Below are 27,249 nucleotides of genomic sequence, written 5' to 3'. Positions count from 1 at the left end.
TGTAGCTGTTCACCAAGTTTGCACACACTGCAGGAAGGATTTTGGTTTATTCCTCCACGCAGATCTTCTCTAGATCAGACAGGTTTCTGGGCTGTCGCTGAGCAACTCAGAAATCATACATTGTGATTTCTGGATTTTTCTTTTTAGATTATCTCTCTGACAGTGGACATGCACCTATGATGAAAATTTCAGAACCCTCCATGATTTTTAAGTGGGAGAACATGCAATATAGCAGGGTGTTTGTAAACTTATTTTCTTCACTATAACATTAGCAGCCACTAGCAAAACCACGACAGTCAGAAAACTAATGAGCTACAGCTTCATTACGTGTTAACATACAAAGAGAAGCACAAATTGGTAAAATTCATATTCAAGCAGAATATCTTGCGAACTCTTTAAGTTCAAGAGTCTTCTAAAGCTCTGGCTCTGACTATACAATACTCTCTCCTGGGAGCCATGTTTTCTAACAAATAAAAACAAGGGGTAGCCCCTGAAACCAACTTTTCCAAAAAGGGCTGTTTAGAGGTTGTGATAAAAGTGATGTTATTGCATTTTATCTCCTTTAAAACATCAATAATTTGGCATGGAAAAAGACAACCATATCATGTTTCAGGTGTTGGGAAATCAGATTGTGAAAGACCACTAGCAACTTGCAAGCTTAGCAATTGTCAACACAGACCTGGGGTTGGTCAAATTTCAAGTGACCCAAAACTAACATACATTTGGAAGGGACAATAATAAAACTAAAAACTTTTGATTAATCACAGAAACGTGGTTTGGATAGGTTCATATATACATCATCAATCAGCATATTTAAGACTTATTATATTTTAGTTGTCGCTGCCACATCCACATTTCCCCTATAAAATCAGTATTTCCTTAGAAAAACATCCATGGGCGCAGCTTCTGGAGGTCAATGATTTTAGTGAAGTCATTAATTGTGTGGTTAGAGCACTGGTTTGGAAAACGAGGGGTTGTGGGTTCGTATCCCACTGGGGCCCCCACTCCCTGAGAAGGGTTGCGTCAGGAAGGGCATCCGGCGTAAAAATTGTGCCAAACATATGTGCGTTCATCTGAGATGACACGCTGTGGCGACCCCGAAAGGGACAAGCCGAAAGAAGAAGGAAGGATATTTAAGACTAATTACATGCGACGTTACAGTCACATTCCCAGATATCCTTTTCATATCTGACTTTCTTTAGGACATTTGATTCCATCCATGCGAACAGGCCCCACAGTAGAGTAAGAAACTCAAATGGGACAGTAGAACCATGTGGAATAAATCCTTTGAAAGGAAACACTTTTTTTTAAAGAGATGAATTAAGTTATCTTGGTATTTTTGAAAGATTAAACGAGAAAAATATCACTATTTAACATTGCCAAAAGTAGTCTGTTTGATGGTACCGCTGGGCTTCTTTCATTCCTAGCCATGGCCACTCCTCATGCCACCGTTGCTAAAACAGCAGTCACCTCTGACCTATTTAAAGCTGCATTCACTATGCTCTACTGTCGCTGACGAAGAGGCATCCAGTGCCAAATGGTCACACATGACTGAAATCAGACACACATGCTCTGGGTGGAGAATAACAGCAAAGGGAAGGTCTTGGGTGGGAACAACTGGAATATGCTCCAAAAACAACCAGATGTTCACACCAAGGTCTGTTTAATTGAACGTTTAGTGTCCAGCAGATGCAAACAATGGTTTATTGATAAAATGGCTAATTAAGGCTCAAAGGAAAATTAAGACACTTTTGCTGCAAACATTCATCTTGGTTTAACTCGTCTTGATTCCATTTAAAAATAGAACGGTAAGGAACTGTGAAAGCCAAGCGGCATTGAAGATATGAGCCTGAACCAGACACACTTCTGACACTACATTTATAAAACACGGTAAACAACTAGGCAGTAAAGTGAGATTTGTATGTGTTGTTTAATTCATTAACATCCTGTAGCTTTCTTATGATTTGGCCAACGTTAAAAACAGCAAGCTGTTAAATTTAAAACATCCTTCCATTATCTGAGCAGCGTAACCTCACAAGGGTTGAGTGCTGTAGCCAATCCTAGCTATTTTGAGGGCTTAGTCGGGGTACACCCTTAATTGGTTGCCAGCCAATTGCAGGGCACTAAACCAATTCTATTATGGGATAATAATTTCCATTCCATTCCATTTACTTTGCCGCTTATCCTCACGAGGGTCACAGGGAGTGCTGGAGCCTATCCCAGCTATCAAGAGACAGGAGACGGGGTACCCCCTGAAATGGTTGCCAGCCAATCCCAGGGCACTAAAACTATTATATTGTGGGATAATAATTTCCGTTCTACCAAATGAATTGCATGTGAAACAAAAATACTTTTCCCATTCTACAATTAGACTGCTCTCATGAAGGAAATTCAGAATACAAACAAAATGCAGCAGTTATTGATAAAACTTTTCAACATGACTTGAATCACATTCTATCGAAGAGTTTAAAGACTGAGGTAGAGTTGCACAATAATGCCCAGAATAATAATCACAATTATTTCGATCAATATTAGGCAGGGTATATTCAATCTATAAGGTTGGCATAGCCAACCCTACAGATTGGAATTACTGTATATCCACATTTCAAAGACTGAATTTTGATTAAATATTGCAGGTGAGTTCAGTGCCATTTTTGCAGCCATGATCCCAACCCAAATTGCGACAGTTGTTAATGCACTCATTTTGGAAAATGGCAGCATTATCGTTAAGCATAATGCTGAAAACATTCACGTCACATACTTTATAAAATGTGTGGTGTCAAAGGGTATTTAAAAGAGGGTTTCTGATAAGACTTGGATGACAAGAAGTTAGTTGTCAGGTGGGTAGTGTTGCTTTATATATTGACATTTGTGCTTGTACAGTAGTGCCTCTACTTACGAAATTAATCCATTCTGGAAGTTGTTTCGTCACGTGAATTTTTCGTGAGTAGAAGCACATTTTACATGTAGATAGCGTAATCTGTTCCAAGCCCCCACCCACCAAAAATAAGAATTAAAAGTACATAATGTCAAGAATACTTTTAAAAAATGATGTTCATTTACCTTTGGCGTTGGGCAACTATGCGAAGAGAAGGGTGAGTGAGCAAAATGGCATCAGGGTGGATGGAGGAGGAGGGAAACTTGGGACAGCCGAGAGAAAACATTTATACAAATGAGCAGATCTATCGCAAAATACAAACCAAGATGAAGGAAGTGCAAGATCTATCGCAAAATACAAACCAAGATGAAGGAAGTGCATAATGTGTAAAGATTTACATCCCTCCTAGCCAATGAAGTGACAGGAAGATGCTATGGCAATAGCCAATGGGAGAGCAGCTTGATCGCGCTACACAAGCGAAGATACAGGATGTTTACGTTCAGTGGAATTTGGGGAATACAGCACCTATTTTTTTTTCCTTTCGTAACCTGGATTTTTCATTACTAGAGACGTTCGTAAGTACAGGTACCACTGTATTATTGTATTTTGTATGCTTTTTTAACGTATATTAAGATAATTTTGTATTATTATTTACATTATGTACACTTTGAATGCTTACAACTTCCAGAACAGATTAATTTTGTGAATATAGGCACCACTGTATAGTTATATTTTCTACATTTGAAAAGGCTTTTCAAATCATTCACTGTACTTGTTTGTTTTTTTGTTTGTTTCTGCCCCTCCTTAAGTGCATCTTATCATGCTAGAGGGGTTTGTATGTCCCTATGATCCAAGGAGCTAAATTGTCTGATGTTTCACGCCCCTGGTAGGGTCACCCAGGGCAAACAGGTTCTAGGTGGTCGTGTCATCAGATTTGCAGCTGCATGTCTTGGACACTCGGGTGAAGAGAGGGGCGGAGTTGTCAATTGATCACCACGGGGTGGTGAGTTGGCTCCAATGGTGGGAGATGATGCCGGTCCGATGTGGGAGGCTCAAACATATTGTGAGGGTCTGCTAGGAATGGTTGACAGGTGATGAAGTTTATGGTGAGGATGCTCATGGATGATTTTTTCCAGAGACCACATACTGATCTTAACCTCATTGCCTAGTTCGCGTACTGTTATACGACGATCGTCCAAGATGGCGACCTCGGCATGCTGGATGGTGGCATCATCAATGGCGGTCTGTGGGCGCCCAGGAATTGGGACCGTTTCCACTGATGTACGTCCACACTTGAACTGACGATGCCAGTGTTTGACAACGTCATATGATGGGGCATCCTCCCCATAATCTTCGTTCATCTCATCAAATGCCTCCGTCGGAGTGCGACCTTTTAAATACAGGAACCTGATGACTCCTCTGTACTCAACTTGCTCCATCACTCTACCTTACTTTACTTCAACACCTGAAAATGAGAAATGAATTATGTATCTTCAGGAGTATGGCGTACCGAACCCCCTGGTATGGGCTCGTTGGTCCCTGAACAACCGGTGTCAAGAGTTTTATCCCCATTTCCGGCAGTAAGTCGGACTTGTTTCCGGTGAGATTCGGACTCCGCCAAGGGTGTTTGTCACCAATTTTGTTCGTAACTTTTATGGGCAGAATCTTGAGGCGCAGTCGAAGGGTCGAGGGTGTCCGCTTTGGTGACCTCAGCATTGCATCTCTGCTCTTTGCAGATGATGTGGTTCTGTTGGCTTCATCAACCCGTGATCTCCAACGGTCATTGGAGCGGTGCACAGCCGAGTGTGAACGAAATGGGTGGCATGCTCTCTCCAGGTTGGGATGAAATCCTGCCCCAAGTGGAGGAATTCAAGAATCTTGGGGTCTTGTTTAGGAGTGAGGGAAGAATGGAGCGGGAGATCTACAGGCAGATCGTTATATCATCTGTAGTTATGTGGAATTTGTATCTGTCCATGGTGGTAAAGAGGGTGTTAAATTGAAAGGTGAAGTCCTCAAATTAACAATCGATCTACGTTCCTACGCTCACCTCTGGTCACAAGCTGTGGGTCGTGACCGAAATAACAAGATTCCAGATACAAGCAGCTGAAATGAGTGTGGGTTTCCTCCACAGGGTGCCCGAGCTCTCCCTAAGAGAAGCCCAGTCATCCGAGAGGGCCTCAATGTCGAGCCGCTGCTCCTCCAAATTGAGAGGAGCCAGATGAGGTGCCTGGGGCATCTGATTTCGATGGCTCCCGGACACCTCCCGGGAGAGAGGTGTTCAGTGCACGTCCCACTGGAAGGAGACCCCAGGGACGACCCAGGACACGCTGGAGAGACTACGTCTCTCGGCTGGCTTGAGAATGCATCGGAGTCCCTCCGGAAGAGCTGGATGAAGTGGCTGGGGAAAGGGAAGTCTGGGCATCCCTGCTAAAACTACTGCCCCACGACCCGACCCGGAACAGTGGTAGTAGATGGATGGATGTTTGTTTTTGTTTGGCTACTTGGTTATGCACTTTGGTGGATATGAACAGGATGCATTTTTTATGATGGAATAATTTTGGTGTTAGAAATGGCCACTGCAGACCAACCTGCCAGTGACCCGTTAGTTGCTGGCTGTGGTCCAAAGCAAAGGCATGGGGGTCCCTCCAACTCATCACAGCTGTGCCCTGTGTGACACTTCAGAGAACGATAACTGTTTATTACATGCTACGATCATCAAATGCTTGCAAATCAGTATACGCTGATTGTAGTGCTCTGTCTTTCTCTCCGTTTTACTATTTTTTCCTTTATTATGGGGAGGAAAGCATTCCCAGTGTAAGGCCAACAAATCTGTGGGTTTACTACTTCAACATGTCCAAGTTTTCATGTTTCATGAAACATGATGGGTCAACATGTGAACTGCACTTCTTAAACCTGGGGTGCTCAATGTCTTGATCGAGCTCGACCAGTCAATCGCCGAGGCAGTTTTGGTCGATCATGTGATGGCGTGCCCAGAAAAAACGTCCGCCTATCATCCATCTCGTTGCTTGATTCAGGTGTGGCCAATTCATCAACCACACGCATACAAAGGCGCGTTCTAGCAAGCTGGCCTATTTACGGTCTCTCTTTTGCTTTCTCTACGGCAGTCGTGGCGAGTCGTGCATACCCCACCCCCACCTGTCGGTAAATCGCAAGATGCTGAATGGTTGAAAAGTAGATCTTGGGGTAAAAAAAGTCTGGGCACCCCTGTCTTGAACACCGAACTTATTTAGACAGTCGATAAATCAATAAATCAATCAGTAACCAAAAAATTTATAGAACTGGTGCAGTGCTGAAACCTCTGATGTCTATATTTGGTTATTTTTTTCACGAATCAATACTAGTGGTTACTCCCTGCATGGGCCTGTTATTTTCACAAATGAGTGACCAATCTAAAGTGTTAAAAATAGTTTGCTATCTTTGATGGTGCAATGTTGATAGCCCAAGATTTTTGGTTTTCTGACGTCTTTGTAGATGCAAGGATTTGGCCCGATGCCAGCAAAGTATAAAAATAAAATGCTTACCTATTTCAAAACTGTAACGTCTAGGGACTACTTCCAATGAGAACTCAAATCACAGCCTTTGCGATTGCCAAATGGTGTTTTATCATATTGGAGTGTTATTGCAATTGCAATTAACTGCTTTGTTATAATTTCAAAACACAGTTGATTTACAAAATTAATCTGTTCCGGAAGTCGTTTCGTAACATGAAACTTTCATCAAGTAGAAACGCCTTTTACATTTTAATAGCCTTATCCGTTCAAGACGAGCAGCAGCATGACGCCACATGCACGCATGTCTTTTTCATATTTCTCGACGATTTCTTGTTTTGTTTTGATGGATAAAACAACTCTCTTCGTCTCCTCACTGGCCCTGGCCATCAATTTCTTGGGGCCTAAGGTGAAAAAAGTTGAATAAGTACGAGTGTGCGCGAGCATATGACAATGGACTCATTGATGAATATACAGGAAGTGCGTCAGGGGTAAAGATTGACGTCCCAAAAAAAAAAAAAATTGATGTTGCTCTTAGCCAATGGAGGAATGTGATGCCAGGAAAATGCAAAGTAATAGCCAAAAGGGGGAGCTGCTCTATTGCACCACACATACCAAGAGACAGGATGTGCGTCATGGCTAAAGACTGACATACCTCCTAAGCAATGTGATGCCAGTAAGATGCTACGGCGGTGACCAATGGGAGAGCAGCTCCATCGCACTGCTTTCAAACCAAGATACAGTACAGGATGTTTACATTTGTTGGAATCCAGCGCAGGCATGAGGATTGTGGCAAGTATGGTAACCGATCTTTCGGTTCCGTTGATTTTTGTCCTGGGAAACGGTGGGAAACGATTTTTTGGTTCCCATTGATAATGCTCATGGGAACCGGTTTTTACTTGTACCTCAGAATAAGAAACTGGTGGTGTTTGTAAACCACAGTGCCAAAGCTGGCCGTTTGAATCATTAAAAATAAAGGGGTTCATGTGGGTTCGTTTTATACAGATTGTTGTAATGCGTTGAGAACTTGTTTTACATTCCACGCATGGGCGAATTTTATTAAAAGTAAGCCCTAAGATCTGGGAAACGGACTTTCGGTTCCACTTTTCTCAGGCTGGGTAACGACACGGTAACGGAACGATCATTTCTGTGAAATGCTCATGCCTGCAGCGCCAAAGTTTTCCTTTCGTATCTTAGACAAACATTTTCTAGGGAGGCTTTTCATAACTCCAATCTTTTGTTAGTAGAGATTTTTCACAAGTACAAGTACCACAGTAACAGAAAAAACATTAATTGAAAAAAAAATCTTAACTGACTTACCTAGTAAAATTCTATTTAATACAACTTCAAAATGAGCAGGGCAGTGGAGAAATTGCTTTGACACTTGGCCTCACTGTTTTGAGGTCCAGGGTTCAAATCCCGGCCGCGTCTGTAGGTAGTTTGCATGTTCTCGCAGATCCTGCGTGGGTTTTCTCAGGTCACTCTCGTTTCCTCCCAAAGACATGCATTAATTTTGGACTCTAATTGGCCATCGTGACCCTTGTGAATATATGCGGCTAAGAAAATGAATGAATGAATGAATACATTTCAAAATCTATGCATGGCCCTGATTTGGATACACTTTAAAACTTAGTAGTTTGACAGCACTGCCATCTTCTCACAAACAGAAAGTTGTCATAGCTGTAAATGCCATATGCAGCAAAATAACACTTTTGTCTCACACAAGCACACTTTGTGTGCTTTGACGCTAGTTAGTGTCGGTGGAATGACTCAGTGATGCAGGGTTTTGTTGGGGGGCAGGGGCTGCTGACCAATATCGATTGCAATTTAGAGGAGGGACCATTTACAAATGGTATGGCCAGTAAATAAGAAGAGCAGATGAAAATCATACGTTGTTTTTGTTCCCTTTCCCTGATGTTTCAGTGCATCATACAAATGTTTGAGACTATAAATTACATGCACTTTAATTGGGCTTAATCTGAAGCATAATCAGAAAAAAATGGAGATGCAGGTGTCAGGTGTGTGTCAGCATTCTCTCAATGAAATAAAGAGCAGAGAACAAAAGCCCACTGTGTTACTTTTGACTGGGTGTTGTTTTACTTGGGTCGTCGCCACACCTTTGTGTGTGCGTCGTGGAGTGTTATGGTGTGTGTCGTGGAGTGTTATGACAAAGGTTGCATTTTGGTAACCAATGATTTTGAATGATTCCTAAGTGACTCCAAATAACTTCAAAAGAATCATGTTTTAATTCATACAAAGGCAGCCTTTTTTAGCATTTTTGCATCACTACCTCCCATATTCCACTATTCTTTGTTCTTTGTCACCGCCTAGAACTGAAAATTTTTCAATGGGACGGCATAAACGTATCTCTTTTACTCTTTTTAATATCACTCTCTTCAGATATTTTATACTTCATGGGACCTGGCAATGCGAATGTATTTACCTAATACAGGGATTCCTAATGTTTGTGGCGCATGACCATTGACTGAGTGTGTAACATTAAAAAGCAAATGGCAGCTCAATATTCCATCGATCAGTCCGACCGGCCATCTATCCATCCATTCATCTGTTTTCTACACTGCTTATCCTTACTTGGGACATGTATGCTGGACCCATCGCACCTAACTGCAGGATATGGTGTACACCCTGAACCAGGTGCCAGTCGATCGCAGAGCAAATCCAAACAAACAACCATTTGCTCTCACATTCACACCTCTGGGTAATTTTGAGTCTTCAACTAACATAGCATGTTTCTGGGATGTGGGAGGAAAACCCACACAGTCACGGGGAGTACATGCAGACTCCACGGAGGTGGCACAGAGGGCCGAACCCCATTCCTCAGATCTGTGAGACAGATTTGCTACCTAGTCATCCACCCAGCCACTGTCCAATATTGCATCTTTAGTTTTTACAATGAAAATGTTAGTGATATTCTTCAACAAAATAACAGGGCAAAACAATTTATTAAAAAATAAAATGAAATATGACAGCCATGAACAATATTCCCTCCAAGTAAATGCACACTACTGATGTGGTCTCTGTGCACAGACAGTCTATGTTGTGCACAACAGATCAACCATTCAGGAGAACTTTAAAAAAAAAAAAAAAATCAAAAGCTGTGAAGAAACAACCAAACAGAAATTATATCACCACTAACCTCCACAGGGCACTGATAAACGTATCAAAATCCACTATTGGAAGAAAAATTCCACAGACAAAACATACAGGCCATACTACAAAATACAAACTGGACTTTACACTGATTTGATCACCCGGATCGCATCAGCTGATAATTTTTTGCTGATCGACCAATCAATTTTGATGTCATAGAATTCGCCAATCCAATCAATAATGGCAATAACTCCAAGAAAGACATTTACTCCTTATCGCCTTTCTGTACAGTAAAAAAGCAAAACGAAAAGTATTCCCATTTTTTACAATCATTGGGGTTTATCTTGTCAACTCAAATGCGACTTTTGGGATGAATATGCAAAAGGATCATGCCGACTTATTATAAGAAGAAAATGGGGGGAAAATGTGTGCTGGTGGTCATCGGTGTTCAGGACAGGAGATTTTGTGTGAGATCTGCTTGAGGTATGGTCACATACTTTTAATAGGATAGGGCTCACAAACTATCAACAAAACGGTGAATAAAAACAATGTTTCTATTATGATTGAGCCGTTTAACTACTGTGTTAAAGTCAATGTTTTGAAACAACGTATGTAAGTAATCATTTACAAAGTCTTTCTGTGTGAACACCTAATTTCATAACGTTACCAGTACATACGTTGTATATACACGTATGGCCAGGTGCAGCTCGTGTATGGAAAAAAATGAAAAAATTAAAAAAACGCTACACAGAGATGGAGCTCGTGGTGTCGTTCAGAAAATACGGTAAGTGAAGACTCTGAATAGCCTGCCAGTGTGAATATGGGTTCTTATGATTGTTTGTTTATATGTGCCCTGCAATTGGCTGGGAACCAGCCAGTGTACCCAGCCACTCCTGTGAACTTTTGTGGATAAGTGGCTCTGAAAATGAATGGATGGACAGTCGGTCCGCAGACATTTTGTGTTTTTATTCTCTAATGCCCAAGTCCCATGTGATGTTACCCTTTCCTGTCATGATGGCTCATATTTTCTGTCAATTCCAACTCATATTTCATGAATTTTATCAAGTACAACTCCCTTTCAAACTGTGCTATTTTATACTTTATTCTGTATTTTGTTTTATTCATTCACAAGCCTTGTTTTTTTTCCAATTCAAGGTTTCAGTGACAAATTCATTAAATTAAGCTCTTCACCATTATTTTATCAATGTTTTGTCCACCTTGGAAATCCGTTAATCCAAACCCTATGTTGTCTGTTTCTTTACAGTGATACCTGCCTTTTGAAAATAGTATCCATCCATCCATCCATCCATCCATTTCTTAGCCGCTTATCCTGACAAGGGTCGCGGAGGTGTTTGCCAGTCAATTGCAAGGCACACAGAGACAGATAACGTACTTACTATCAGACCAAGGGGCAATTTAGAATGTCCAATGGACCTTTCTGACCTATCAATAACACGTACAATATTAGCCAATCAGATATCCGCATTGTCCTAACCCCTGGCTTGACACGCCCCACTCGCCACATTGTGCCACAAACAATGCTGGTTTTCAGTAGCGTGCGCTTTGAAAAGTTAATGTTACGAAGAAAATGGTCCTCAAATGCGCTTGGGGAACGTGCAATTCTGACTAAAGATATCCTGCTAGGTTAAAAGGAGCCCAGTTGATTCATTTTCCAAAGCCCAAAACACAGTTGATGAAGTGGCTACGAAGGATTAAGGCTTGCGGAAGAGCACACGTACAACTAAATGTGGACAATATCAACAAACACAAGGCTGTATATGTTCGAAGGTAAGTGAGGGGGAAGTATCTTCTCTGAGTTTGATTTAATTATTATCAGTGCTTTATACATTGCAGGAGAACAACTTTCACTTTGCTAGTGTATCACTGACCTGCTGAATGAACTCTGTAATGTTTTATGCCGAAGAGTCGGGTAAGTGATACTAAATGGGCGATGTCATGCAAGAGAAATGTCGATTTGCCTATTTGTATCACATCGGACTTTTAAGGCAGAGGACTGGGTATGTTAAAGGTAAATGAGGGAGAAGTATCTTCTCTGAGTTTGACTGAATTATTATCAGTGCTTTCTAGAGCTTGTGCACGTGATGTCACAATTTTCACGGCGCCATATTGCCGGTCAAAAAGAGCTGCTCGACAGTGTGGGGGACATTGAACAGGAGCAGAATATACACAATGCCGGACACTAGTTGTGCTGTTGGTTGTACAACATACGAGACAGTTATTCAAAGAGATCATTCTATGGAATACCAGCTGAAAAGACGAGAAAAAGATTGATGGATTTTGGCAGTTAAACGTGATGGATGGTGCCTAACGAAATACACACGATTGTGTAGCCATCACTTCACTTCAGGTATGATAACAAAATACACACGACTGTGTAGCCTTCACTTCACTTCACGTAGGAATTATTCTTCTCAATCTCAAATTCCCAGGAAGTATTTATAATGCCAAGTTGGCTCATTTGAGAACAATGCATTAAAAAAAAAATAAAAAACATGGAGTTGTCTCCAACGTACACAAAGCGTGTTGCAGCCATACGTTAATCTTCAGCAGACTTTTTTTTTTAATACGCATTGTTCTCAAATGAGTGCAATGCGTTTTTAAAAAAAGAAAAGAAAATGTTGGTCAGACAGAGGTTTACCGAAGTTCAACGTGTGGCTGCAACGCGCTTTGATGTAAGGGGGCTGAAGCCTATCCCAGCGGTTTATTTTCTTTTTTTAAATACGAATTGGACTCATTTGAAAACAATGCATATTAAAAAAAAAAAAGTCTGTAACAGAGAAATTTACCTAAGTTTAAGGTCTGGCCGCAACACGCTTCGTGTACGGAGGAGCTGACTCGGTGTCTTTATTTTTTCCCCCAATCATAGTTAATGAACGCGAGTTTGTGTAAAACCAGGCGTCATTTATTTAGATATTGGTATTTGTATTGAAAAAAATCAGAGTGGCTCCATCGCTATTTCAGATTTATTCTTGAATAAGAACAGATCCACCAACTCAGTATTTGTATGCATCCAGACTTTTCTACACTTTCAAACTCTTCTGTGTAAATCTCGCAGACTTACTCACCAAATACATGTGTAGCTCCAGTTTTCCAAGACAAGCGAAAGCGGGGCAATAGTCCAATTTCTTATTGGCGAAAACATCGACTTCGGCATTAAATATGTCTCATCTATGCCAAGTGTCTCTCATTTTTCCATGTACCTTCATTTATTATCACCTTCTAAATGTTTAACGGTATCGGACAAAACTCTGGGCGTCGTGCTATAAGACGTATTTTCGCGTCACCTCCAATCAACTGAGCATTGAACAATGGTTTGTTTGACCGACACTTCCGGCCAGTGACGTGATTTGATGATGTAGGTGCACGAGCTCTATACATTGCAGGTAAATAACTTTCACTTTGTTAGTGTATCACTGACCTGCTGAATGAAGTGTCAAATGTTTTATGCCAAAGAGTTAGTGAGATGTAAATGCGTGTTGTCATGCAAGAGAAATGTCTATTTGACTTTGTATCACATCAGACTTTTAAGACAGCGCACTGGGTTCAATTACGAGCCAAGTCAAATGAATACACCCACTCACTTATAAAGACTACAATGATATTACTCATGATCTTTCCAAGTAAAAAGTACTCACCCTGCTTTACATGCACCGTACGATTCCACTATTTTATCCTGTTGGATTTCAATATGAAGTTTGTGAGGCGTCAAACTTTTTTACATCGATCACCAACGTTTCGCTTTAACTTTGACATTGCGTCCTGTTCCTTCCAAAATCTTAATTCCGTGTACATATCCTTGCGTGAAATAGTTGCGACCTCTCTGTAGAACTCTCTTGGACAAGTCTGACGCATTTGGTAAAAAACCATACCGCAGTATTATCTGGAATACGCAATAGACAATCGACTTCAAATATGTTCTGTTCAATCATCATTTTGAAAGCTTGTGGGGCATGGCTAACGGGGCGGAGCTTAAGGTCGCCATCAGAAAGGTCCATTATGTTTGCATGGTTTTGGAATATGGGAGGAAACCGGAGTACCCAGACAAAACCCAGAGAAAACCCACACAGGCACAGGGAGAACATGAAAACGCCACATCGACAGGGCTTAGATTTAACCTGGGTCCGATGAGCTGTGAGGCCAACACTTTACAGCTGTTCCACTGTGCCACTTTGAAAATAGTATAAAGATTAAACTCAGATTTGGAAAAAAAAAAAAAGATCACACCTAAAATATCCACTCCACCCCTATTGACGTTGTATTAAGAGGTTGGCCAGAAATTGGAGTAATTTTACTGGTTTTAGGTCATCATATTTGTTAGGGGGAAATGAGGAAATTATCTTTAAAACATCCGTCTGATAATGCTGGTCTCATGTAAATATTTTTTTTTTTTTTGTAAATTTGCCACGCATACTTAATATATAAAGTCTGACAAGCCTACAAGCATCCACGAATATCAAACTCGGCAAAGTTCTTCACAGTACAGTACAGGAAAAACCAAAGAGGAAGCGGGAAAGGCTCGAAGAAAGTTGAAGCACGGAAGAGAGGGGGGAGGAAAGGGAACATATCAGATTACAATAACAGAGCCAGGCGCTAGACGGTCCCCTCCCTTCCCGGTACATCGCGTGAGAGCAGCAGTCGACTCTCCAACTTGATTGTGATTAATGCGTCAGGGCAATGCACCAGTGCCAGAGCCCAGCGAGCGAGAAGGTGCTTCAAGTGGTCCAGACCTAGTGTTGCAATCCACCGTCGTTCAATTCAACATAACCAATATTTGCTTACTCTTATGAAATGTAATAATCCACCACCAAGACAGATGAATTACGTGTCGTTAACAGTGAGTACAGTGGAGAAGTTGACAGATCACCGCACACTTTACACGGTTCGTCCGTGCACTGAAAGCCGTACATTACATACTTTTACAACATCCCACCTCAAGAAAGTCTTACAGGTTAAAAAAATCAAATATTTATAGGGACTTTGAAGGTTGCAATATTCTGCACTTTATCACATTTTACTTAAGCGTCATGCCCATACATGACCGCTAGGTTTTTAAAATGTCTGCCCCTAAAGTTTCACAATTGAGCATTTACAACAATGAAGTTCCCTAGGCTGGGTTAGACCTACTGTTTCAGGACAGGTTTCTTCCTCTTCTTGTTGGCGTAAGTTCCAGAGATAGCCAACATTTTTGTGCCGCTTGCCACGCAAACTTCGCCTGAAGCTTGTCAGCTCGCCACCGCGGAGACGACCTTTCCTCTTCTCCTTCGGTAGGACACACTTTTCACACTCACGACGTGTGAAATTGAGTCACTCCCGACTGCATCCACCCGCCATATTAGGCAACACGAAACAACTTAATCGCATGAACCCGCGGTGGTTTGGTGACGTGTTGACATGTTCCTCTGTAAGTCAATGTGGCTCCCCTTGCTGTAGTGTGTAAAAGCAGAAGAGCTGTTGACGAAGTGGAGGAGAATGAGGAGGGAAAGTTCAGTTTCGGGGGGGGGGGGGGATTGAACCCTCCCTTTTTTTTTTTTTTTTTTGCATAAACAGCACAGCCTACTTACAGCATATGACTTTCTTTTTAAAAGATGCAAGATAGACCTTTGCTGCTATGGTAGTGGAGGCGAATGCTTGTATCCCATACTCTCAAACCTTCAGCTCAGGACCAAAATATGTGGCTATATTGCACCCATACTTTGTACAGGTTTCTGTGAATCTCCTGGAGCACGTCCTCCAGGAGATTCACAGAAACCTGGGGGGAAGACTGTTAAAGTATTAGTATTACTTCTGAAAAACTTGACTGAAATCCTCGTAGGCTACAAAACTAAATAGAATTTTCCCACTCTCAATTACGTATACTGTTGGAGGACGCTTTTTTCCTCCCCGCGTGTTCGTTTAGTTTCGGGTAGTGAGAATGTTGGTTATCCAAATACAGGCTGGAGGTGATGAACAGTTTCTTTGAAGCTTTTACTTACAGAATATTCTGGGCACAAATGAGTGACAGACAATGGCTGTAGCAGAGCAGAAGTGCAAAGATACAAAGGTTTTGCAGCATTCTTATACTATCAGAAGGGTCCGCATCACAAAAGTATGAAAGGAAAACAAAGAGCATCACATGAGAATCGCATCATTAAGCAAAGAGCATCACAAAATATCTGCAATCATAATGACTAAACCAAGTCTATCTGGTAATAACGGGCATATTCCTACGTCCTGGTCTCTCGTAAACATTTCAGCAAGATTCACTTAAGGTTATCTGATGAGTTGGCATGCTTCAAACATGAGTTATACAGTCATGACTAAATATGAGCAGAAGACACACTTCAATCCCCCTTTCGGACTCGAAAGAGTCCGACACCTGAAACCGGGAGGGGCTGGTGCATTGGGCATGAAGGGGGAGGGGAGCAATTCATCCATTCTCAATGGCGGCAGTAATCAATCGCTGACACAGCGATCTTTTCCTCTGGGATGAGTCGAGCTGGGGCGCAGTCGGCTTCTTCAGGACCTTGGGGTTAGACTACCTGGTCCCAAGTTGATTCACCGGGATTATTCTGCCCATTGTACCGTGAAATCAACCCTTGTAGAATGATGTCATCAAAGGGTGCCAGCCAGCACTGGAGACGCAGTTTTTCAGTTGTCAGGTGGAGGGATTCCTGAGCCTGATGTGGACCTGGCGGGTCGTGTAGACGAGATGTGGTACCACGTGTCCCCCTTTCCTTCAAGACGTACTGCTGTGGCTGTCCGCTCAGTAACTTGAAAGGGACCTGTCCACCTAGGTTCAGACCATTGTTTAATCACTTTTAACCACACAGATTCGCAAATGTTCATTTCGAGGGGACCGTCTGGTAGTCTGTATGTTAAATGGGAGAAATTAATGGTTACTTGCCTGAGCCCAGGTGGCCCTGGAACGTCACCCGTCACGTCTGTTAGTATGACACTCGAATGGAGTCCACCATTTAGAAGAATTTAATCACATCCGTAAGTTCATCAATGCCAATGGAAGAGCTTGCAACCAATTGAGTGTGGATGAAGCTAACGCCTTAGCCATCTTTTCCTTAATGTTCCTGTTCATGCGCTCAACCTGACCTTGCGATTGTGGATGATACACAGAACCAAAATGATGTTTCAAACCTAACGTTTTTTTCTACAGCCTGGAGATGTTTGTTTTTGAAATGAGTTCCATTGTCTGATCTAATTTTCCTAGGGAACCCGTGCGTTGGAATGTAATGATTAACCAAATGTTTTACCACAACGCTCGCTGTTTCAGATTTGCAGCGATATGTTTCTGGCCATCCTGAAAAAGAATCTACTATAACTAGCAAATACCGGTAACCTGACACTGTTTTAATCATGTCAGTAAAATCAATTGAAATCACCTGACCAGGAACGTCCACGTCCGGATCGTGGACTCCCTGCGGTGGTTTTGTTGTAGGCATACTGTTATTACCTACTGCAAACGCTGCAGTCCTGCAGTTCACCTTTAACAATTTGTCTCATAAAAGGATGCCACCAGGAGTGGAGTCGTCTTAATGTTTCATCCACACCTACATGGCATGTTCCATGGGCTTCAGAAATTAGATTTTTCAATTGTGTCTGAGATGGAATGCATTTACCTTCTTTTTGCCATATGCCATCCTCATCTTTGACACCCCCTTTCGCACATACTCTTTTCTTCTGGACTTGCCTTTTCCTGCCACACCTTAACTGTTTCTACTGTCACCTCCTGTTGATTTTCACGTTCAGACTCACTTACAATTAGTTGGAGTGTTGGTCGGTACCCTGCAGCCTTTTTTGCTGCTTGATCTGCTGATTCGCTACCTGCTGATACAAAATCATTAGTTCGAGAGTGACCTTTGCATTTTATTACTGCTACCGCTGTTGGGAGCAGTAACGCATCTCGCAATTTGAGAATGTCGTCCTGATGTTTAATGGGGGTACCGGTTGCAGTTTGGAAATTGTTTCGCTGGCATGCTTTTAATGCAACATGAACTGTCATGTGTGCATACGCTGAATCTGTGTAAATGTTTACTGAGTGGTTTTCTGCTAACCTGAGAGCTGCTGTCAATGGTAAAATTTCACATCCATCTGTGAAAAGAATGAAGTCCAGGTTCTCAAGCGATGTCTCATAGAGTTCAGTCTGAAATAAGTCTTCTTCCTTAGTTCTTCGTACACAACAATGTGGTTCTCCTTCAACCAGACCTTCAGCCATGTTTACTCCATGAATAAAGAGAATATGTGGTTGTGTTAAAATTGCCTCAATTTTCCTCTGTCTTCCTCCGGTCATTGTAAAAGCTTGACTTGTGATGTACTGTGTGATGTTCGCACAGTTAGTGGGTGATGGAGAACAATGTGAGATGTTTTCTGAATCACTCTGGCTAGAGCAGATGCGAAAGCAGCACACATTGGATGTCTTTGCTCGTATTTTTCCAATGGAGTGGATGCATACAGAGAGACTTGTCGACTCCCTCCTTCCCCGTTCTGATAAAGGGCAGCAGACAAACTGCTGACCTTTTCAGATGCGTCTAGATAAAACATGCGGTTGTAATCAGGAATTGCAAGAGCCGCAGCAGCGGAAAGATGCTGTTTCAAGGAAATGAATGAAGTATCTGCTTCCGTGGTCCAACAAAGAATATTAGAAAGGTTCCGCATACCCTGGTCATTTACCATCTGTCAGAGCGTGTAAGTAAGTTCAGCAAAGTCTGGAACATGATGTCTGGAATAGTTGCAAAGCCCAAGAAAGGCCAGCATGGTTTTGACATTCATTGGTTTTGGGTGATGAAGGATGTCATCTTTGTGAGAGGGAGACATTCCTGTGCCATGGCAAAGGAAACCTGTGGTCGGGCAATCTGAAGTTTGGACTTGGAACACTTCAGGCCAACAGAGGCCAAATGAGAGAGCAAAGACCTGGTGGCTTCAAGACAAGAAGTTTCAGATGGAGCTGCCAGCAAGAGGTCATCCACATACTGCACCAGGAGAACTCCATTCGGCAAGTCAAGCGGAGACAGCAACTGACGAAGACAGTTGTTGAAGAGTCCGGGGGAAAGGACAAAACCTTGAGGCAGGCGATTGTAGGAGTGACAAATTCCATTCCAAGTGAAAGCAAAAAATTGCCTCATTGAAGGATGGAGAGGAATGCAAAAGAAAGCATTAGCCAAGTCAATGCAAGTGAAATGAGTGTGGGCTGATGTAATTTGGGACAGTGTCGAGTGAGGGTTCGGGACTGGCAAAGTGGGAGTTAAAACAGCCGCAGTAATTGCTCGCAGGTCATGGACCATGCGAAACTTTCCAGTGTCTTTCTTTTCAACGGGTAAAATTGGTGTGTTATAATCAGATTCAGGAATTTCACATAACACCCCTGCTTTGAGCAGGCCGTCAATTGTGTCCGAAATGCCAACCATCCCAGCCTCTTTTACAGAGTATTGGGGAACATATATTCGTCCTGGTTTCATCAGAAACGCAACAGGTGAGACATTGCAGAGGCCAACATCAGTGGGATTCGTAGACCACAGCGACGCAGGAAGGGAATCAAGAAGTTGACCAGCAAAGTCACTGTCGGTTGTTTCACGTCCATGGTGCCTATCCAGAAACTGGTGCTCCAAAACAGAAGTTGTCAGAAATGTGTTAGACTGAATCCAATAAGCATCAAGGGATGAGGAATAGAGCAATTGAGAGTGAAATTAATTTTTCCAATCTGTGGCCTGTGTGCATGTCAGGACAAACGGAACAAGATCCTTCGCTGTGTGCTGAGGCGAAACCATCAAGGAGACATGTGTGGTGACAAGGAGGCATAGAAGGATCCAGAGGATCCGCCATCTTATACCATTGGAGTTGTTCAGGAGTCAAAAACACCGAAAAGGCAACACCTGGTAAGCCCACAAACAAATCACCCATGTTCAATTCCCATATGTTGTTATCAATGTCCTGAAATGCCTCGCTATAGATCTCTTCTTCTGATCTGTCATAGTACAGAGTGCAATGCATACAATCAGTTACCATATCATAAGATCTGAGATTACGGACCTAAGGTGACCAGAGAGTCCAAAAGTGCTCAGCCTCGAGGCAACCCCTGGAGTCAATATCCACTCTTGCCCAATAGATGTCAGCAGTGGCGCATGCCACAGGGCGTTGTTCAACAAGCGGCAACTGGGAGGTGGCACCGGAGGCAGAGGCGGCAGAGCAGCAGTACGTGTTACCATCCGGAAATTCCAGAATAAGTCCATCAGGACTGCATTTGATGAGGGCACGTGGCGATGAGGAGATCTCGTCGGGATCATCAAAGGTTGCTGCAGGCCTAAACATGTGAATTCAGGGCACCATCATTGCGTAAACTGTCCACCAGAGGGTGGTAGATACTGCTGGTTTGGCACTGAGGGATATCTCTGTTACTGCTGCGGTAGCTGCTGGTGCTGTCCAAGATGTCCTCCCTCTCGGGATTGGTTGTAACCTCGTCGATTGTAGCCACGTGCAGGTTGTTGGCCTCTGCCTCTGCCTCTCCATCCGGACACTTGAGATCGCTGTCTGCAAGCGCGGGCCCAATGACCAGGCCCTCAGCTTCGAAGCTTTTACTTACAGAATATTCTGGGCACAGATGAGTGACAGACAACGGCTGTAGGAGATCAGAAGTGCAAAGATACAAAGGACTTGCAGCATTCTTATACGATCAGAAGTGCAAAGATACAAAGGACTTGCAGCATTCTTATACTATCAGAAGGGTCCGCATCACAAAAGTATGAAAGGAAAACAAAGAGCATCACATGAGAATCGCATCATTAAGCAAAGAGCATCACAAAATATCAGCAATCATAATGACTAAACCAAATCTATCCGGTAATAACGGGCATATTCCTACGTCCTGGTCTCTCGTAAACATTTCAGCAAGATTCACTTAAGGTTATCTGATGAGTTGGCATGCTTCAAACATGAGTTATACAGTCATGACTAAATATGAGCAGAAGACACACTTCAATACACAAATGTTTTGCACACATTAGAACAAAAAATATTTGTAAATAACATCCATCCATCCATCCATTATACGGAATAAAAATCTGAGTCTGACAATCTCAGAGCCTGACTGGTCTATATTCTAATATCATTTCAGGTCATGTATTCAGGACATATACCAGGGATCACAAACCAAAATGTTAAAAGCCATATTAACCCTCAAAAACAATAAAAGCTTTAAGCCTTATGATGAAGGCAACACATGCTGTAAGTGTCTATATTCGCCCCTATATGGCATAATGAGAATTCATGATTAAATGTTGATTTTTCCTGCAACGTATCTGAGAATTCTAAATCACAGGACGACTCTGTGCCATTATTGATCGCATGTTTAGTTGCAATGATGAAATCGTCTAAATATCAGGAAGAATGCTTTTTTTGATGTCATATTAATTTGGAAGATTTAAAAAAAAAAAAGAATGGAACATGCCTCCTGTAATTTCAGACCTCCATATGGAAATAAAATGCAGTCTTCTTCTCTTTTTCCCCTCACTGGGCAACAGACCCAGTGTATCAAAACCAACTTGCAATTATAAAAAAAAAAAAAAAAAAAGCTGGCAACCAGTTCAGGGTGTACCCAGTCTCTACCTCCTGTCCGTTGACAGCCTGGATTGGCTCCAGCAATCCCGTGACCCTTGTTAGGATAAGTAGCTAAGAAAATGGGTGGATGGATGGATTCTCTTTCCACCCTCATGGTGGCAACAGACACAAAGACAAAAACAAATTGCATCCTCTTCTCTTCTGATAGCACAATACAACACAGGCATCGTCAGACCTGAGCAACAAAACACAATAGTACCCCATTCCAAATATATACTGACAAAAATCTGAAAGTACTTTATAAACACCGGCACTTTGTTGCTAAATATCTGCTTTAGACAGAATTGTATTCTTACCTGTTGAATGTTACTTCTGCTTTTGGACATCACTGGACAGCTATTCAAATTTGGGCGTGTAAAATGTAACTTTAATCTTGAAACATGAGTGCAAGATCATTTGTGAGGCTGTTGTGATATTTGGATTTAATATAGTTCATATTTGAAAATCTGCTCACACAGGTATGCATATTCTTCATGTTCTTATAACTGTCAAGAAGACCATACCATGTTTCAAACAAGTTTCTCAGGTGTTGCAAGACTTTCACTGTCGCTCCATTTGTGGCTTTGGGTAAGCTGGGCTTTCTGGGGAGTGACATTTTCACCCCCAACAAGGAATTCAGCCCCAAATGTAGCTTACCGTCCCTGTAAATGTCTTTGCACATTACTTTTTGTGATTTGGCAACTTCTCAGCTGTAAATGGAGGCAAACCTTCTACATTGGCAATCAAAGCAAATTATTCGGTCCAAAAACTGTTGAATCCTCGGTTCTCCTCAGCTATCTTCCTCTTTTTCCCTTTGCGGTCCATGGCCCATCACCCGCCGGTTTATTTGCGACACCCACCTGCCATGCTGAGCTCAAAGAAGCATGTGTCGCAGGCTATGATGCAAATCTTCATTGAAAGAAAAGTTGAAATGTAATCTTTATTCCACACGTTTTTACAGTATTAGAAAAAATTAAGAATGTTTAAATCGTGTTTCTCCTCCTCCAGAAACTGGGCTCATCTCAAAAGGAGAAGAGTCAGGTTATAGAGATGAGATTGCAAATCCGTCAAAGTGGTGTTCAGCAAACAACCTCAAACTAAAAACCACAAAAAACAAAGGAAATCATCCTGGACTTCTAGAAGTGCAGCATGGACCCGGACCCACTGTTCATCAATGGGGAGTGTGTGGAGAGAGACCACTCCTTCAGATTTCTGGGAATCTAAATCACAGATAAACTCACCTGGACTGTAAATACCATGGCGGGAGTGAAAACGGCCCAGCAGCAACTCCACTTCCTGAAAGTGCTCAGGAAGAACAATCTAAAAGCTAAACTGCTTGTGTCTTTCTGCAGAACGCTCAAGATCCACATGTGACTTCAGAGCTATGGGTTACCTCCCCCTGTAACAGACAATAAAGTCACCATAGGTGTCCCAATGTTTTTAGCAAAACCTGTATTTATTTTTTATTGTTTATTTACACAGATACATACTTTTCCTTACCACTTGTGCAAGCATTTGTGATTTATGAGGAAACCAGAGTACCTGAAGGAAACCCACACAAACATGGGGAGAACATACAAATTAAATGCACGCGAGGCTGGCTTGAATTAGGGAAAACTGAACTGTGAGGCAGATACGTGAACCAGTTTTACACCAAGCCCCCTCTATTTTTTTTTTACAATATATTATTATTGTACATGTTACCGAGTGACTAGTGGTGTAGTGGAACAGACGCCTGCATTTGGTGGAGACAGTATTGAATCAATTACCGCTCAGTGATGAGGTCTATATCTGCCCTGCGATTGGGTGGCGACCAGTTCGAGCGGGGTGTAGTCTGCCTATGCCCGATGTTAGCTGGGATAGGCTGCAGCTCTCTCCCCGGATAAATGCAGAGGGATTGCGTCAGGAAGGGCACCTGGTGCAAAAACTGTGCCAAACAAATATAAGCGTTCATCTGAGATGACACGCTGTGTCGACCCCTAACGGGACAAGCTGAAAGAAATATATTACTACGTTATTGTACTTGTTACCAATTTATTTTCAGGTTGCTCTTTTGAACTATATTTAAAGTTGAGTTTTGGTAGCTAGATAAATACTACGTTTCAAAATCAATACATCGTGTTTATTAATTGTGATTTCAATATCAAACGACAGTAATCATGATTATTATTTTGTCCATAATTATCCAGTCCTACCCCGCGACCCCTGTAAGGATAAGCGGCTCAGGAAATGGATGGATGTAATACTATATATGGCTCTTCTTCACATGCAGCTTCTTGAGGGTATTTACAAATTCCTTTATGTTGAGACGAATAACAGGCTGCTGGTGTAACAGCAGGTGGGCAACATGTGTAAAGTACCAACCTGTCTTAGCCATGCCTGGATGGCAAACGGTCCTATTAGAGGGACACTCACCCTCAGTGAGGGTACAACGATAAGTCAATCAGCGAGACATCCAGCCAGCCTGGGAGAGTTTTTCAGAGTGTCCCTTACCCGGGGTGTTGGTGTGTTGAATGCTGTCTTCCACTCATCCCCTTCCCTGATGCGCACCGGGTGGTATGCATTTTGTTGATCCAGTTTGCTGAAAATCCGGGCCTTTTGCAACAACTCAAACACCGTGGCGATCAGGGGAAGGTGGTATCTATTTTTGACAGTGATGTTGTTCAATCCCTGGTAGTCGATACAGGGACGTAAGGTGGCATCTTTTTTATCGACAAAAAAGGAACCGACTACTGCAGGTGAAGACGATGGTCGAAAGAGACCCATCGCCAGCGACTCCTCCACATATGTCCTCATGGGTTGGTGCTCCGGTGCCCTGTTAACGAAAAAAGCCTCCCACGCGGGGGTGAGATGCCCGCCAATAACTCGATGGCGAAGTCATAAGGTCGGTGAGGCGGAAGGGACTTGGGCTTTGTTTCGGAAAAAAACTTCTTTTAAGTCCCAATAGCAAGACAGATCTAGTGACAAGTCCGATTCTGGTTGCGGCTCCCGCAGCTCTACTGGGACGACCTGCGGATTCCCCTCTTCTGGAGCCCCGAAGCAAGGCGTGCTGCGGTCCATGCTATAATTTGGCCATGTGGACCAATCGATGTGTGGATCGTGTCTCTTGAGCCAGGGGCTCCCCAAAATAATGTCACTGTTTCGGGAGTCAAAAACGTGAAAACTTATGCGTTCGGTGCGTCCGGAAAAGTCATGATCAGGGATTGCGTACGATGCGTCACTCGGCACAAGAATTTTCTGTTAGCCGCATAAGTGTTGCGGAGTTGTTGCGTCGGGAATGTCTCTGCATCCAACAAGTCAACGACACGCGGATTTAGCATGTTCACGTCTGACCTGGAATTTATGAATGCAGTAGGCATGCAGGTAGATCCACTTGCGCTTAGCGTAATCTGAAGCAGAGAGCGATTCGAGCCAGTCCCAGTGTAGTTGACACTCACCGGTGTGGATATCTTGAGAGCGGAGCGTGTTGGCCCGACAGGGCAACGGCCCACTAGGTCACCCAGCCTTCTGCAGTTGTAGCGTCAACCTTCTCGTCTGCGTCGTTGCCGCTCCATTAAGCCCCTCGACTTGCATAGGCTCTGTCTCAGGTGATGGCACCGGTTGGAGCGCGGGCTGTGGTGTGAGGGCTACTTGCTCCACTTCCTATAATGCCTCAACCCTTTCCTGAATTGCGAGCCTCTGTTCGATCCTGAGGGTCAGGGTGATGAGCGAGTCCAGCGTAGTGGGCAGTTCCACTGCGATGAGATGATTACGAATCCATGTCGAAGGAAGGAAGGCGTCAAGAAAAGCCTCCTCATTCCACCGACTCTCTGCTGCTCGAATGCGGAATTCGATGGATGGTACACGACGTTGCCCCTGCCTAAGCGTGATCAATTAAGCCGCCGCCTCACGTTCCGGGGAAGTGTACTGGAACACCTGGATCATCACACACACGAAGGAGGTGTGGCAGGTGTCGGAATTGCGGCTCCATTCGGCAGTAGCCCAAGCCTCCGCCCTCCTCGTCAGGTGGGATATCACGAAGGCAATCGGTGCGCGATCAGTAGGGAAGGCGGAAGCCTGTCATTCATAATGGAGATCACACTGGGCGAGGAAGGGCCTAATATTACCAGTGTCTCCAGAGAATCGCTCGGGGCGAGAGAGTGGCGTGCACACTGACCGCTGGACATCTGTGACCGGCGGGAAGGTGGGCGCGGATAGGGCTGTAGTCGGAGCGGCAGTGGGTGTTGTTGGACTGACGTTGGCAGCGCTGGTCCTGGACATCAGCCATGGTTCCAATTGAGCACATATTTTGAGCAGTCTCTGATTCTTTACCCGGAGAGCAGCCTCCTGTTCGGCCAGGCGTCTGCCCTGGATGTGTAGGGAGCGATGGATCTCAGCTGAGTCGGCTGGGTCCATGTCTTGGCCAGATTGTTCTTTCATAACCAGAACGCGGAGTTGGACCCAAATACATGACTCGGGAAACATCTTTATTCAGTCCAGAGTCAGTAACCAGGCAGGCAGTCCACGAGAGCAGCAGTGATAAAGACGTCAGGCTTACGGGGTAGGTCGGGAGACAGGCAGGTTTCGGTACGCCGGGAGTCGACATCAGAGTCGAGGAAGTGCGGGAACGATGCATCAATGGCAACGATCTGGCAAAGCCAGACTGTCCGCTGGGTCCGATAAGTACTGTAGGTAATTACCGGGGATGAAGCGTAGGTGTGTGCCTCCTGATGACTGCCGGTGTGTCAAGGGACCTGAACACCCAGGGCTAGGACCGGCAGGATCATGACAGTATTAGTATTAGTAATATATTTTGTAGACTATCACACAATTCGTTATTGCTCTTGTTTATAACAGGAACCACAAACGGATAAAAGCACTCTGTACAAGCTTAACACAATGTGGGACATTGACACTCTTATCTCTTACGTGTCCTAAATAAAGAAAATTTTATCTTGCACAACTATTATAAGGAATAGTTCTTACAAACAGAAATGTCTCTTGTTCTTTGTTCTTCTTGCTTTGTTATTCTTTGTTCTTTGCTCTGAATGTCGTACCAGGCATGCAGAGCATGCAAACTCCACACAGGCAGGGCTGGGATTTGAACACTCGTCCTCAGAACTGTGAGGCCAACAGTCTACAGCTGTTCTACCGTGCCGCCAAAATGCCATATTTTACCTAAAAAACACAATTAATTTATATTAGGTAAGCGTGAATCTGTATAAACGATTCTGCATCACCTTCTCCAACTCTTAGGATACATCAAACTAGCTTTAAAACCCAACTCATGCATTGTAATAAACATTCCATAAACCCTCACAAACTTGTTTTTAACAGCACATTTTCACGTGTAATTACTGAGCAAACCTACCATTCTAATGAGGATAAGAAACATCACACCTACCCACCCCCACACACACACACATAAATGAAAACGAGTGGTTGACTAAACATACAGTACAGGGGTCACTTTAGCATTTTCACTCACAGAGCCCCAATCCTCCCTTTTCAGTGCTTGTGTCGTGTCACAATAAAAGCCCAACTTTCAAAGTAAGATTTTTTTGTATAGATTAACTAAAACGACAACAGGCATAACAATTTGATTTCCATCCCTCCATTTTCTGAGATGCTTATCCTCAAAAGGGTTGCGGGAGTGCTGGAGCCTATCCCAGGTAACTTTGGGTGAAAGGCAGACTACTCCGTGAACTGGTTGATAGTCAGTCGCAGGGCACATTTCAACACCATCACTGAACGGGAATCTGTTTCTATTATTTCTTATGGGAAATCCCTCTTGGAGTTTGCATGCCCTTCCCGTGCACGCATGTGTTTTCTCCGGGCACTACGGTTTCCTCCCACATCCCAAAAACATGAAAGATTAATTGGACACTCTAAATTTCCCCGAGGTGTGTTTGTGGGAGTTGCTGTTTGTCTCTATGTGCCCTGCGATTGGCTGGCAACCAGTTCAGGGTGCACCCTGCCTTCTGCCCGTTGACAGCTGGGATAGGCTCCAGCACTCCCGCGACCCTTGTGAGGATAAGCGGCAAAGAAAATAGATGGATGGATTTAGCAATCTAAAGTGTTTGATATGGCTTGGTCCCTTTGGTGATGCAATGTTAAAGCCTCCTCGACAAACGTGCTTTTTGTTTTTGCATTGGTACAAGGTTTCCGCCT

The 27,249-nt window shown here is 43.2% G+C and overlaps 1 protein-coding gene and 1 long non-coding RNA gene across 3 annotated transcripts in view; one reads left to right on the top strand and one right to left on the bottom strand.

The window, feature by feature from the left end:
• LOC133511847 (aryl hydrocarbon receptor-like) overlaps positions 1 to 14,782 on the bottom strand; it is an 89,991-nt gene extending 75,209 nt beyond the window's left edge. For both annotated transcript variants that reach the window (XM_061840833.1, XM_061840834.1), the window contains exon 1: positions 14,644 to 14,782. In XM_061840833.1, the coding sequence (XP_061696817.1) occupies positions 14,644 to 14,702 (59 nt within the window). In that variant the 5' untranslated portion in view covers positions 14,703 to 14,782. The remainder of the gene's footprint in view (positions 1 to 14,643) is intronic.
• LOC133511848 (uncharacterized) lies at positions 14,645 to 22,507 on the top strand. The gene is made up of 3 exons (XR_009798047.1): positions 14,645 to 14,783; positions 19,230 to 19,382; positions 22,108 to 22,507. It is a non-coding gene; the product is annotated as an uncharacterized LOC133511848 (long non-coding RNA).
• The last annotated feature ends 4,742 nt before the right edge of the window (positions 22,508 to 27,249 follow it).

Source organism: Syngnathoides biaculeatus, chromosome 14 (assembly GCF_019802595.1).
Source record: "Syngnathoides biaculeatus isolate LvHL_M chromosome 14, ASM1980259v1, whole genome shotgun sequence".
Lineage (NCBI taxonomy): Eukaryota > Metazoa > Chordata > Actinopteri > Syngnathiformes > Syngnathidae > Syngnathoides > Syngnathoides biaculeatus.
The sequence above is the reverse complement of the archived record's forward strand: the minus strand, read 5'-3'. Positions and strand labels throughout refer to the sequence as shown.